At 50.6% G+C, this 14,106-nt stretch overlaps 1 protein-coding gene across 8 annotated transcripts in view; it reads right to left on the bottom strand.

The window, feature by feature from the left end:
* Positions 1–1,044: 1,044 nt before the first annotated feature.
* Positions 1,045–14,106, bottom strand: part of LOC144937633 (arf-GAP with Rho-GAP domain, ANK repeat and PH domain-containing protein 1-like) — an 86,573-nt gene continuing 73,511 nt past the window's right edge. For 6 of the 8 annotated variants that reach the window (XM_078864987.1, XM_078864993.1, XM_078864992.1 and 3 more), the window contains 14 exons: positions 13,392–13,455; positions 12,635–12,798; positions 12,035–12,295; positions 10,460–10,565; positions 9,383–9,530; positions 8,849–8,929; positions 7,372–7,446; positions 6,486–6,600; positions 5,873–6,001; positions 5,081–5,223; positions 4,818–4,900; positions 4,352–4,387; positions 3,083–3,146; positions 1,045–2,185 (listed from right to left, as the gene is read on the bottom strand). In XM_078864987.1, the coding sequence (XP_078721113.1) occupies positions 2,018–2,185; positions 3,083–3,146; positions 4,352–4,387; positions 4,818–4,900; positions 5,081–5,223; positions 5,873–6,001; positions 6,486–6,600; positions 7,372–7,446; positions 8,849–8,929; positions 9,383–9,530; positions 10,460–10,565; positions 12,035–12,295; positions 12,635–12,798; positions 13,392–13,455 (1,637 nt within the window). In that variant the 3' untranslated portion in view covers positions 1,045–2,017. The remainder of the gene's footprint in view (positions 2,186–3,082; positions 3,147–4,351; positions 4,388–4,817; positions 4,901–5,080; positions 5,224–5,872; positions 6,002–6,485; positions 6,601–7,371; positions 7,447–8,848; positions 8,930–9,382; positions 9,531–10,459; positions 10,566–12,034; positions 12,296–12,634; positions 12,799–13,391; positions 13,456–14,106) is intronic. The other 2 variants (XM_078864988.1, XM_078864989.1) reach the window with 2 other exon arrangements.

Here is a 14,106-nt window from a genome sequence, read left to right as displayed (position 1 = left end):
ATACACACGTATGCAAGTATAACACAGTTACCTTTATTATTCACTGTGTTCGAACGTAAATTTTGGACACCGATGGGTACGCAACAGAATGGCACTTGGAGATTCCAATCAGACCACGTGTCGTTACCAAACCTGTCACGGATCCTACTCCTATGGAATCCTGCCGTGTGTTTAAAATGCTTAACCCTTGCTATAACCCAAACAAGTCGACGTTATGGTCGGGATGGAGACTCGTCGTGTTATACAAAAAGAAATGAATCCTCTTCTTGGTTCTTTCGGTAAAGTCACGTAGGATGGAAATAATAAAATAATAAAAATAAAACATAATAAAATAATTCTCACGACGTTTCGGCCACAACGCAAGCAGCCGTCCTCAGGTGGAGAACAGGTCTGTCGGGAAGACAGCGTCTGACGCTATTTCCCTTCTACGTGACTTTACCGAAAGAACCAAGAAGATGAATCCCTGCAGTCACGAAAGCTTTAAATAGAAATAAATCCTTTAAGCTTGTACATGCTCGAAGTTGGGGCCCTTTTGGTGGCATTACTTTTGGGTTTCCAGTGCAGTTTCCTTACACGTGGCCAAATTCGACAAACTGTTCAAACGCGAACGCTCTGGTGGTAGAGCTGCCTTGCAGACGGCCACGCTCACAAAAGCACCTTGGGCGCATCTCACGTCCGGACGACAGGTAGAGGCCCCCGCTTATTTTTACAAGGGTTTAATAAAAAACTTTCAAGAGTAATCTTAAGGCACTTTTGGGGTTCTTTTTTTTAAAGTAGAGTATTAAACAACTATAAATATATATTTTTAACTATATACACTTTAAAACATATTGAAAAGTGCCAATAATAACACTGTACTGTAATGTTAATAAGCCGTCATTACGCATCATATAAATGGACTCCACGATTGAAATCATGGAAATTAAAGGCAAAGATATTAGACGAATATATTTTTTACTTACACGGACGATGGAATACAAATCATTGTTGTTGCAAAGGGATGGGCTTGCCGCTACTCCACCCATTAATGTGGGTGGGTATTTCTTTCCCTTCATGAACTGCTTTTCTTTGTAGGCTTCCCATTATAAAAACAAAACACACACAAACAAGGATTGCACATACACACAGCCTCTCCAAAAACCCCACACTTGTTTCTCACCACCCCCCCGCCCCCCCATAGCGATTTTACAGCAACTTCAGTGGGCAGGTTGCGTTTTAAACACTCACAACAACATTGGGGTCACTGCTCTGCAATGTTTTGTCCCACTCGCGACGTTCCCTCGGAAGAGAACAACTTGCGAAGAATTCTCACGGTGGCTGCAACTTCAACGTGGAGCTCCCCCCGATTGTTCATCGCACGCGCTGCACCCCCTTCCACCCCCGCCATCGTTCACGGCGCGGGATGCGGTGGGTCCGAGAAACGTACGGCGGCAGATCGACTGCTCTAAATAAACGTTGTTCGGGAAATAAAAAAAAATAGGCGGACGAAGGAAGCCGCCTGCATTCTTCCACCTTCACAGCTTATCCATCCTAAAGCCTTATTAACACTGCAGTGGTTGCCACTCGTGGTTAGCGGAAGCTGCTCCACGGACGAGCGGGATCTTTTTAGTGTTTGAACGTCCGTCCGCCCGTCCGCGCCCGTCCGCGCGGCGGCGGAGCGTGGCGGACCAGCGAAGAGGTACGCGCACGTGGCACGCCGCTTGCGATGGGACCTGTCGCTGTCGTCCTCGGCTCGGCTTCACGGTTGCCGATGAGACACCAACGGCTGGCTCCGGCAGAGGGCAGCAAGCTGCCTTCGAATGAAAAAACCCGGTTCTCTCCGACCACAAGTTTGCTCGTGGGCAGCGTCTCGTCTCGCCGCGCAGGTCAAATCGTAAAATGTTTGGAACGTTCCTCCTACCGCGGGCGGCTGGCCAGCGCCGCGGAGCGTGGGAGAGGGAACCGCTGAGCGAGTTGTTTGGGCGAAGGGAGAGTTTTTTGCTTTGTTTTTGCGGCTATCGACTCTTCGGGGAGGTTCTCAGCCGTCCTCGTAAAAGGGTGCCACGCTGCGGCGAATGTCGGCCTCGGAGCCGCAGAGGGGGATGAGCGAGAGGCCCCCGAGTCTCCGCAGGGTGGACTGCCCTCGCTCGTCTGCCGATTTCTGCGCCTCCGTCGAACGCCCGACGGGCCACACGTCCCCGTTGTGCTGTGAGATCGTCGGAAATTGTCATTAGCAACAACAACAACAACCGTCATTCGCCGCTAAGTGGAGGTGACGTCACCACGGCCCTTGTGCCAGGCTACGTGCACGTTGAGGCTACCACGTGAAGTGTCAAACGCCTGCTGGCAGGATGTCACGGGGCAGACCCAGGTGCCACGGGTCGACTGACTGAGACGACTGGCTGATGCACCACCTGTGCTGCCTACATCATTAACACCGCCATGACCACCACCACCACAATAATCATCATCGTCGTCATTATAGTTTTATATACCGCCATTGTCATTATTGTGAGTGCACTGCACTGCAAACCCAGTGATCCGAGTTCAGTTCCCGGCCATGACTAATATTGGTGACGATAAATAAAGTTTTGTGTTTAGTTTGTTGTCCTTCCCCCGCACCTCCGATTAGCACGGGTGGCTACGTACGGTGTGAAAGAATTTCAACATACATACATCTGATACATGTGCTGAGCTCCAATTTCATGAACCCGCACTGATCAGTCTGGTGAAGTATGGTTAGAGAACTGTCTTGACCGACATGGTATGTAAAGATTTGACCAAGGGCTGTATATTATTAATACTGTTATCACTACCGCATCACTGTAGTTTTCAATAATATCACCATCATCATTATTTGGCTCATCAGCGTAACCAAGGGTATGTGAAAGTCCTATTTCTTGAGCATGGTAAGAAAAAGTCTTCCCACCCCTGTTTTGCACAAACGAGATTCCATACGTACATATGTACGTTGACCTTCTTTCGCACCGTACGTAGCCAAGCGCGCTAATCGTAGATCAGATCTCATGAGGAGCATCACCTCGTCCTTTGGTGCCTGCGACTGATAAACTACGCAACTCCCGATCCTCTCGGCACACCTCACCTGCAGGTGGAGGATGCTCGCGTACAGCTCGCGCATGTCCGCCTCCTTATCACAGCACAGGTACCTGTGGGTGGCGGCAGAGAAACAAAAAAATGAAACAGACCAAAACACCTGCAATGCGCCTTGATCCCATCACACCTCGGAGGCCAAGGAGGTTTGAGCGTTGACAGTGATCGGATGGGCCACCACCAGGCTATACAATGTGCGCAGGAAGGCGTTGCGGGCAGTGCAGCCAAAATCCACCTTCACCAACCTGCCCTAAGGAGGCATGGTGAGGTATGGTCAAATAACCCTCAGTGACTGCATGGCATGGGGAGGCCCTCATCCAGCAGCGGATTGACAAACGGGCTCTCCATGCACTATTGTAGAGGTGCAATAGGCATTGCCCCACTGGGGTTTGCGAGATGTTACTACATGGCATGTAGGCGTGGAATAATGTGCCCCCCACCTCCCCTTGTGATTCAATGGTTGATGTTTAAGATAAAACAATGAAATCAAAGTACATTATATAGGAATGTTTGAACCAAAACGGATTCGTGCACACACGATTAAGTGCGTGCATTGCGAGATTACGTATCAGTAATCATCGATGCATCCCTTTCAGGCAGGGGTTGTCGTGGTTATTTTGTCGTTAACATTCTTCAATTGTATTGCCACTACCCCTGTAATGCATGTGGGCTTGAGTCAACCACAGAGTCTGCCTACCTTGGGCCGCTAAAGATCGCAAAATAAAGAACTTGTCTGCAGGTCTCTGCACGCTACTCGGTACAGAGATGAAAGATAAAAGGTGGAAACCCTCAACCAACGCAGGCCCCTCCCAGCGAGTCTAATTCAATGTTGAGCTTCACCGAATCTTATGACTCTTCTCCTCCAAATACATTATCCCTTGGCTTAATTCCCCCATATCTGAAAGATGATTTTGTGTGCGTGTGTGTTAACAACCCGGCCTTGGCATTGCTACATAATATATGCGCTTGTCATTTGAAGGGCAATGTTTAAAAAACAAAAATTCCGCATCATTACTTTTTTGTTGCACTGCATTTAATCCTGAGAAATATTGTCCCGCTACAGAACCCCGTTTGTGCTTTCGTCTGTTTTACTTTGCTCAAAGATGCTACTTTAGCTCTTCTGTTTTCATTGTTATAGACTGCGGTGAATTAACTTTGCCCAAACGGGACCATTTTGTAATGCTTCATCCGTATCGCATCTTACGCAAAACCCCTAAAGTGTGACGTGCGTCGGCGGTACTGAGCGCTTTGCGTGTCGTACCATTGCTGCTTGCCTTGAAAAATCGTGAAGCAATGCCTATTGAAACAAACACAGAGAGCAAGGGTAAGAAAGCAATGCACAGTAGCGAACACCTCAGCAGACATGCATGTAAACACGCACACACACACCTAATGTCATGTCGCATACACACATCGCGAGTCGTGAAGCCGTGGCCCGAATGGACGATGGCCGATGGTCGAGACTAACGATCGAGTGGCATTCAAAGGAGCGAACGCGCCCAGAGAGCGCTTCTAAATGCACGTATATTTGTTGAATTTCATTCGCACCGTTCGTAGCCAACCGTGCTAATCGGAGGTGGGGGTGAAGGGATGACCATCAGCTCATGTGCAGCAACTGGTGAGATTGCTGCATCGCAAGACCATGAGCGACGGTGAAATCTCGGTGAGGCTTTCAGCCGGCAGTGGACAGGCCACGGCTGATAATGATGATGCTGTTTGTAACTCACTCGGTCGGAGGCTTTAGCCGTTTCTTCATTCCCAGGTAAATCTTCAAGGAGCTGATGTTCCATTCCTTCTCCCCTTTATTGGTCTGCAGTGAACACGGGTAATGCGGTCAGAGTCTCAAAACGACGCAGCGTTCATTTGCGAACACACAGACGCACCCGGCCGACTTTTCCCACGTGCCCCTGGGGGGGCCAAGTGTGCGGGCACGGCACGCGCGGCGCATAGGCGGCTACGCGCCGTAGAGAGCTTGAGCGCGCCTGCGTACCCGCGTGTCCTTGTACATGACCAGCTTGTGCCCCATGAACATGAAGTACTTCTCCTGGAAACGAGACACCCGGAAGTCGCTCATCCAGCCGCCCTCCTCGCGGAACCGCAGGAGCCCGTGCCACGTGTCCACCTTGCGGTTCGCTGTTGGCGCCATCGTCACCGCCGCCACCGCCGCCACCCCAACCGAGAATCAACACAAACGTCAGTCAACGGAGGTAGGGAGAATTATTTGGAACTGAGTGGCAATCCATACTTAAAATCATGTTTATAGACTCTGCGGGCTCATACTGTGTCATAAGTACGTACGTGTGTTGAGATGGTGAATATATGTGAGTGATTGGTTTTCTCATCATGGGTGCCTTTTAGTCCATGAGCTCCATACCAAATATTTCATTTCTCAGGCATCCATTTCGTGGTTCCGAATTGTCTAAGTATGTATGTTGAACTTACTTCGGCCCGCCCGTAGTCAACCGTGCTTATCAAAGGTACGGGGGAAGTTACAACGAACCTAACACAAGAAGGCAGTTCTCAAGAAGTAAGTTTTCAATCTAGATGATTTAAAAACGCATAGCTCCAGTGTCTTCCTATTATCGGAATGAAGAGCGTTCCAGACGGTGTCAGAGGCACTGAGCCAACACTCCTGAGATACTGGGTTTGAATCCGGGGTTCAGCCACTGCCCACGGTGAGACCACGTGGTATGGTCGTGTGGCGACGATCGTGTGGTGTGTCCGTGCGGCGTGGCCCTGCGGTGACGCCGTGTGCTGGTGTCACGTGGTGTGGCGGTCTCACCCAGGTGCCGCTGCATGTGCGTGCGCGCGGGATGCGGCCTGACAAGCAGGTAGTTGGTCTGGAAGTTCGGGCTGTTGCACCACTGCAGCACCAAGTCCAGAACCTTTTCCCGGTAGTGCAGAGGACGCTCTGCCGAGCGGTGACCGCACGCACGCAAACACAAGATTTTTAGATCGGGCCTGACATCAAAAAACACCAAACCAACAACCTGTTTAATGTATTTTCTCTGGCAAATATCACTTAAATAAATATTTTTGTAGTCTCGATGAGGGGATTATGTACGTATGTTGAACTTCTTTCGCACCGTACGTAGCTAACCGTGCTAATTGGAGGTGCGGGGGAAGGACAACAAACTAAACACGAAAAAGCAGTTCTAATAAAAATTAGTTTTCAATCTAGATTTAAAAGTGCATAACTCCAGTGGCTTCCTAATATCGGAAGGAGTGTTCCAGACGGGCGCAGAAGCGCGTCTGAAAGCGCGCGATGCGGCGACCGTCTTTGTTCGATGGGATCCCTCCTTGGATCCACCACTATATGAGTATTTGCGGGATGCTGTGTGACGGTGATGCGATGGTCACCCGACGGTGCGTGCGTGCGTGCGTGCGAGCGGTACCCAGCTCTCCGTTGCTGACCACCTCGAACACATCCCAGGGCCCCTGCTCGGGGGAGATGCCCCGGCGTTCCAGGACCTCGCACGTCAGCTCCTCCGCCGTCATGAACGCCGACACCTGCACACAGGCGGCAATGGGTTCAGTGTTCGCCATGGCCAATCTTGTAGAGCCGGCTGGCAGATGTATTGCGTAGGGATGAGTTTTGGATAAAAAACAAAAACTTTTTGGATTTTGAAGAACCATTTTCGGATCTTTTTCTTATTTTTTTATCACTTGCAAAGTACAGTGATTTAAATTGTCATCGTGCTAACAATAGTGGCATCGCCCAATGTCTCGTGACATCACTTTTTGAGCAGAAGGCAAAGGCAGTGATGCGATGAGAGTACTGTAATACCACTTCCTGGGACCTCGTACCTTTGAATCAATTAGAAACAAAAAAATACGTCAAATCGTCCGAAATTTAGCATCTAGCCTTGACTCTCAGTTAATTGGATGAATCAACGATTTAGGAACACATCACTAACAGCGGGATATCTTCAATTACTTGGAAGACATTTAATCAGTTCTATTTAATGTGATGCAGCACACGATCCACTAAACCATGGAGATGCAGTTCTCCACGTGATCCAAGTGGACTTTGGAAATTTTTATTTTTTTTATTTTACAACATCCAAGTTTCGTCACCGCTATTCATATCGTCGGCCACCACATGTGTATCCATGAACCTGTTTGTACTGAGTAGCTTCTTAAAAATATTTTAACCGCTGTCGCTTTTTAATCCACGACGTAACTCCGGATCTTATTTTCCCATTTTATTTGACCTCGGTTGAAAACACAGATGCGGATCTCGCGCTGCTTATCGCTCCCCCCAGACGCTTGGAATCTCACCTTCAAACCGAGGTTGCAGTCAGTGTCCTTCTTCTGGAAGTAAACCTCAATGATCATGTCACCTGCCGGAGCCTGCTGCAACACGAACATAGAAAAGAGAAATTAATCATACCTCCATCTCCCCGAGGAACAGTACTGTCGGAAGCTAGCGATCCCGCGTCTCAGGTTTCTGTTGATAATGACCTTAACAGAACATTTCATGTAGCTAATAATACTAGATTTGAAGTTTTCGTGACTGCAAGGATCCATACTCTTTGGTTCTTTCGGTAAAGTCACGTAGGTGAAAATAAAATAAAAATAAATTAAATAACGACAAAACAATTGCTGACATGTGTTTTGTCGCTGTGGTTGTTTCCACCTGATGATGGACGCTTGTGTTTCGCCCGAAACGTCGTGATTTTTATTTTATTTTATTTTCTCCTACGTGACTTTCCCGAAAGAACCAAAGAGTATAGTTAATAATAATTTACAGCCCTTTGCCAGTCTACTTCTGTATGAAGGCCTTCTCAAGCCGTGTCAGACGTGAACATTTTTGACGATACTTCGCTACGCAAGGCCAGCTGGTGAAGGGGAGTACCCAGGAACCGGTTGAGATACAGTTCACCACTGATGCTAGTTACCACTCTGAAATCAGACTCGGGCCACCGGGTACATAGCGCAGTGCGTGAAACCTCTGCTGCCATCGCTGCGGCGACAAAACATTAGCCCCAAACAACAACAAAAAACCATGCCAAACTTACACGTGAGAACGCACGAACAATCTGGGCAAAACGTTACCGTGACCGCAACCAAATTCGTGGGATAGCGTTTCAGGGTCGAGGGTCGACGATCACGTTTTACGGCGGTGACGGGAAGTGTCGGGGGCGGGTGGTGGGGAGAGTGACGCACCATTACTCCCGCGGGTTGTGAACTTCCCAGTTTCAGTTTACCCCGCAGACAGCCGCGGTATGTCTCAGACAGCGTCAGAACATCGCACGGCAGACGCGGCAACCTCTTACACCGACGGACATCGATAACAACCCGCAGGGGCAAATGCGGTCAGCGTCCTCAAACCGTGGACCGTGTGCGTACAAGCAGGACACGCCACTGGCCCACTTCGATCGTTCTCCGGCAGCGTTTCAGATGTTCACCAGGCTACTCGCGAAGCTGTCCACTTCCTCACAAACCTCGACGTGAACATCTAAGCATTGCAAAACCACTTGTCCGGTGACACTGCATTGGCAGTGGTGCGCAAGCACACTTTCGTCCATGACATTGTGGCCTTGAAACGAAAAATACATATTATAGGCGAAATTTCTAGCAATGGCGCTTCTTCATGAGCTATTAAGAAACATTGCCTATCATATGTATTTCCTTTTTAGACAGTCTTCTAAATATTTCTGGTCAACTACCCCACCGTACGATGGAAGCAGCGGATTCCTGTGGCCGCTTTCCCCACTGCTTGGGCCTGGTTGAGTGCACAGGGGTGGGCTCGCACCTGCTTGAAGGCCGTGCCGCTGAATTTGTGGACAATGTAGTCTGTCTCCTTCTTCCTCTGCATCAGCTGTTCCTGCGACACCTGTTCAGTCGGAGATGGCAGCGGAGAACAACACGCTCATTCTCGTCGTCGTCATCAACTTCATCATCAGCATTTTATTTACAATTAACGTTGTTTCACAAAACGGGCTTCAGGAGGGAGACTCTGCGCGTGTGGGGAATGTGATCGAGCGTGAAACGAAAAACTAAACTTTAAACTATTTTTTATTTTACCAGGTAAGGCCCACTGAGCTATATTGCTCTTTTCAGAAGCGACCTCGCCACAAATGACATGTGGAAATTCATAGCAGCCAAATACTCTAAACGCATGTTTTTAAAATGAGGGAAAAAACGGAGGACCCATCGAAAAATCCTAGTGAGGGGGTGAGTGAGGGAGAGGGTGGGTGAGCACGCGGGTGGATGAGCGAGTGAGAGTGTGGGGGAGTGGGCGAGTGAGAGGGTGGGCGAGCGAGCGGGCGAGGGAGGGAGCGGGCACCTCAAAGACGGCCGCGTAGTTCGTGATGAGCTCCTCGAGCAGCGCCGCCTCGCTCGAACTGTCACCGTCCGAGTGGAAGATGGACGGAGCGAACACGATGGCCAGGTTCTGCGCCGTCATGTGGTTGATGACGGAGTAGAGTTGCACGCTGTGGGGCCACGTGGCATCAACGTCACACACACACACACGTAACATCGGTTTTGAAAGCGCCGTGTACAGAAGGAGACTGAATTTCAGATGCTGAGTTAAAATCCAAATTGCTACCAATTACGAGCATTTGAAATATCCCCATCTAAATGCCAATGGTTAAATCAGCCGGAATGCACCCGCCGTATTTCGTGAGATCCCGGCCGCTAAGCAGAGTTGAGTCTGGATAGCGCGTCCACGGGTGCCCACTGTGCACAGCTGGTTGTTACAGTAGGTGGCGACGTGGTGGTCAGAAGTGGGCATCATGGCAAAATTCATCTCATATTGTCACTTCTCAAATTACGGACCATTGCCGGAATCATCAGTCTATAGATTTTCCGTAATAATTCAGTCTTAATGACAAATGCAATAATTTTATATTTATTCATTATTTTTGAAGAGTGTTCTGCTTGTCGGAGGTAACCAGTTTAAAAGGAGAAAACCCATGCACACAAGTGGACAAAGGTTCGCACAGATGGGTTCATGAACCCACATTGTGTCCTGCCGTCTCCTGGCCAAGTTGCAGCATCACAAGTCTTGAATTTTCACTCAGTTGTGTTTTTGCCCACCAACCTTTGTGTCCCGGCGTCACCAGGGCTGTCTGATTATGGCAATGCTGACGTTGACACCAAAATCAACGGGGGCATGTGACCACGTGGTTCTGGCAATCACGATGATTGCAACTGCGCAATCGCTCCCGTGACATTGCGCAATGACAATCTTAGCGCAATGGTGCTGGGGGTAGCCGGCGGTTGATGGTTGCGGTGGTGAATGGTGGTTTGGTAAATTTTGGTGGCACATCCTTGCACACCGCCGCCGACGGCGTAACCAATGAAAATGACGATGACGATGATAACGACGATCAAACGCACTGGCGGCGGCCCCACCCACCTGTGCAGATGTTCAACGAGCGCAGTGAGGGTGGCACGGTTGACGCTCGGCAAGTCCTGCAGCAGTGAGCCGTACTTGGCGACTCTGGTCTGAAGGTCCGTATTCCCTGGGGTAGCGAAAAGACATTGTCAGGGTCGTCGCGAGCCAGCGCAAATAATTACGATGTGCGTAGTTGAGGTTCTTGGGTTAGATCGCGTGAATATAAATGTGTCGTTAAAACTGCCACCACCCGACACAGCCAATGACTAAGGTTTGTCACGTAAACAGAACGTGCCAATCACGATGTGCGCACGAACGCCTTCAATTGTGGAAAATGAATAACGAGCCACAGGAGTGAGACTGTGGCCATGCAACCCAAACTGCGGACCGCATCGTAGTAAACCACTGTTATTTGTGCTCCTTTAACGCAGGAATATCAAAACTCCACGAACTCTCTTCTGAAGCCCTCTCGTGGCTATCAGACCTCGACATTGGCGTTCGGCTGCTGAACGTATTGCCATACGCACGAGCAGAAGAACTCTTAAAGCTATGCTTAAACGGTTCGTGCGTTAATTATTACGGTGTTCTCTGTATTATTAGCCGCTACGGAAAGTAAGCCGCACCCCAAATTTGTGCCGAGAATCAATTACGTTCATAACGTTGAAACAACGTTCACACAACGTGGTTACAAAGGCACACACGCACACCTAGCGAAATATCAGACGCACCCACAACTTTTGCTTTCCATTACAGGGGAAGAGGGGGAGGGGCGGTGGAAATTGAGTCCTATAATACAAAGGCAACTCAAGTGCACCGAAGTTGTCCTGATCTATTCCCCAAGTTGAGGTAAGATGAAAGACAACTCCACGTGGTTGAAAAGTGGCGTTGCCCCGGTTATAATCGGAGTTGGTCGGTTTGCCACGCGGGTGAGGTGGGCTTTTGCAGAAACGTTTCCCAGGGCAGGAGAACTTTCAATACTTGCGGCCAAAAAAGGTCGACGAGAACGTATCGCTGACCGAATTAAATGTCAAATTAAATTGACAGTTTAATGTCCTCATTTCCGACAAACACATTTTTTTCTTTCTCGAGATGCTTGGTGATGCATCGCTGCTCAGCGCGACTCAACACTAATGTGAGCATCGTGTTCCAGGGAAGGGTCAATGTGACGTTAGTAGTTAACATGAGGGTTAGCGTGGTGTTAGGGGGTAGCGGTGGGGCTGGTCCAGTGTTAGGGGATAAGGTAAGTGTTAGGGGGTAGGGTAAGTGCAGGGTTAGGGAGTCGTGTTAGTGCAGGGTTAGGGGGTAGTGTTAGTGCAGGGTTAGGGGGTAGGTTTAGTGCAGGATTAGGGGGTAGTGTTAGTGCAGGGTTAGGGGGTAGTGTTAGTGCAGGGTTAGGGAGTCGTGTTAGTGTAGGGTTAGGGGGTAGGGTTAGTGCAGGGTTAGGGGGTAGTGTTAGTGCAGGGTTAGGGGGTAGTGTTAGTGCAGTGGTAGGGGGTAGTGTTAGTGCAGTGGTAGGGGGTAGTGTTAGTGCAGGGTTAGGGGGTAGGGTTAGTGCAGGGTTAGGGGGTAGGGTTAGTGCAGGGTTAGTAGCCCGACTTTTAAAGAGACGAAGCTGCTTGTGGAGCATCACGGCAAGGCGGGTACCGGCGGCGTCCACCCATCGCGAGCGCGCCGCGCACGGCACCACGGCGTCGTCGCTCTCGCGCAGGAAGCGCCTCAGCACCGTCGCCACGTCATCCAGCTGCGTCTCGCCGGCGCGCGGCTGGACGCTCCGCGCGTCCTCGCGGAACGCCGCCAGCAGCGCCGACACGCGAGAGCCCACGCCCGCCTTGCGGTACACGCCCTCCCACGCCAGGCCTAGAGCACGAGCGGACGCGCGCGCATGGTCAGGTTCCGGGCGCTCAACGGGCACGCGCGGAGACAAGCATCCGCCGCCTGCGCAGCCTCGACAGAGTCGCTGGGGCAAGCGCCGTAAGCGAGCGGCGCCTACGAAGTGACGGCACGGCACACGGAGGGGGCGGGTGGACGGCACCGCGCCCGGCCGCCTTTGTGGCGATGTTGACCACGTCGGCGCTCGGGCGGCCCCTCGCCCCGTTCACCGGCTCGACTTCCGCGGTGTAAAAACGAGCCGGCGCCCTCCCCCCGCCGAGGTGTGCCCGGTCCTGTCTCGGCGCTGGGCCTCCCCCGGGCGCTCACCGTGCTGCGTGATGAAGGCGATGCAGGTGTCGACCGTGACGGGGACGTCGGCGTCCGTGAGCTGCTGCGTGGAGAGCGCCCCCCCGCGGCCCGCCGCTCCCCTCCGCACGGCCGCGTGCCACCCCGCGAAGTCGGCACGGCCGCCGCACTGCAGGTACAGCGTCCTGCACGCGCGCGCGCGAGTAAGCGCGGTCAAGCGTACGCACACGCGTGCACAAAGCGGGCGGGGGGGTTGTGGTACGTGCGACGAGGGTAGATGGCTGCCGCGGCGTAACGGTCAGCAGAGGCGGCGGGTGTCGTTCAATCTCCCGGTGCGGCAGTTGAAACCAACGGTACAAGTTTCGTAAATCCCTCCCGCATCTGTCCACCCAGCGGTACAAAATGGGCACAACCCATTGGCGAGGTCGGGTGTGGTGGGGTAAAATGTGGGTAATCTCAACTCTTCCAAGAAGTGTAAACCAGCGTAGAAGAGCTCCGTCCAGCGGAGGCCCTTCCGCCAGAAGTGGCGTGAACCAGCAATTGCAGGGCTGCGCCTTTACATCAGCATTGGGATGTTTAGACAAATTCCAATTAATGGATTGTGGGAGGAACGGGTCGATCGCGGCTGAGGATGACGGTGGTGAGATACGAGCAGACGTGTTTGCTTCGCGACGCTTCATCGTTGACACCCCGTGTCGGTGTCAATACCAAACGTGTCAGAGCTACTGTTTATCTGTGGGCGGTGAAGCAGGCTGACATCAACAGCACAGCGCCCTACCGTCTTTTTTCCCGCAGAAGTAAAACCTCCTTTTGGCCATTGCGTTCCGCGGGGTTGGCCAAGCCTGGTGGTGGCGGGAAGACAAAGGGGTTCAAAATGTATATTGTTAAACATACACACAAAGCACAAATGTTTTTTTTATATATATATAGTCAAGGGAGCAATACGGAGCAATATATAATACATTTATAATTATTTATTTCACCGAGCCCCAACACCCTTTTCCAGAAATGGTCCTAATTTGGAATATTTGGTCCAATTCCCATAATGAGTGTTTTGCTTGTGTATGAGATAACACTCAAATGTCCGCATAGATGGGTTCCCAGATCCACTTGTGGCAGTACCATCTCACACATCTATGTAACCCACCGACCCTTGCCTCCAATGCACACGATGGCTTTTGCACGATCACGCCCCAAGATGATGATATCCTTTATGAGGCATCTTGGATGGGGCCCTCGGGATGGAATTGGAGACGACATTACAAACGTAACTTCATTGCGAGAAACCATTCTAACTAGTCAGATGTGTTTTTACACGCTCCGTGTTCAAGTTCAAGTTCATGTATTAGGTATAGCCCTGTGAGCCATTCGGCTCTTGAATCGGGTGCAACCGCAATAAACAAAAAACAAAACATGAACAAAAAAACATCTTAAAGTGAATATGTGACTGAGTGCAAACAGAAAATCCAAGAAAAGACAGCAAAATATTGCAG

Source organism: Lampetra fluviatilis, chromosome 19 (genome assembly GCF_964198595.1).
Source record: "Lampetra fluviatilis chromosome 19, kcLamFluv1.1, whole genome shotgun sequence".
Classification (NCBI taxonomy): domain Eukaryota; kingdom Metazoa; phylum Chordata; class Hyperoartia; order Petromyzontiformes; family Petromyzontidae; genus Lampetra; species Lampetra fluviatilis.
Note: the sequence above shows the minus strand (reverse complement) of the source record. Positions and strands in the feature narration are given on the sequence as shown.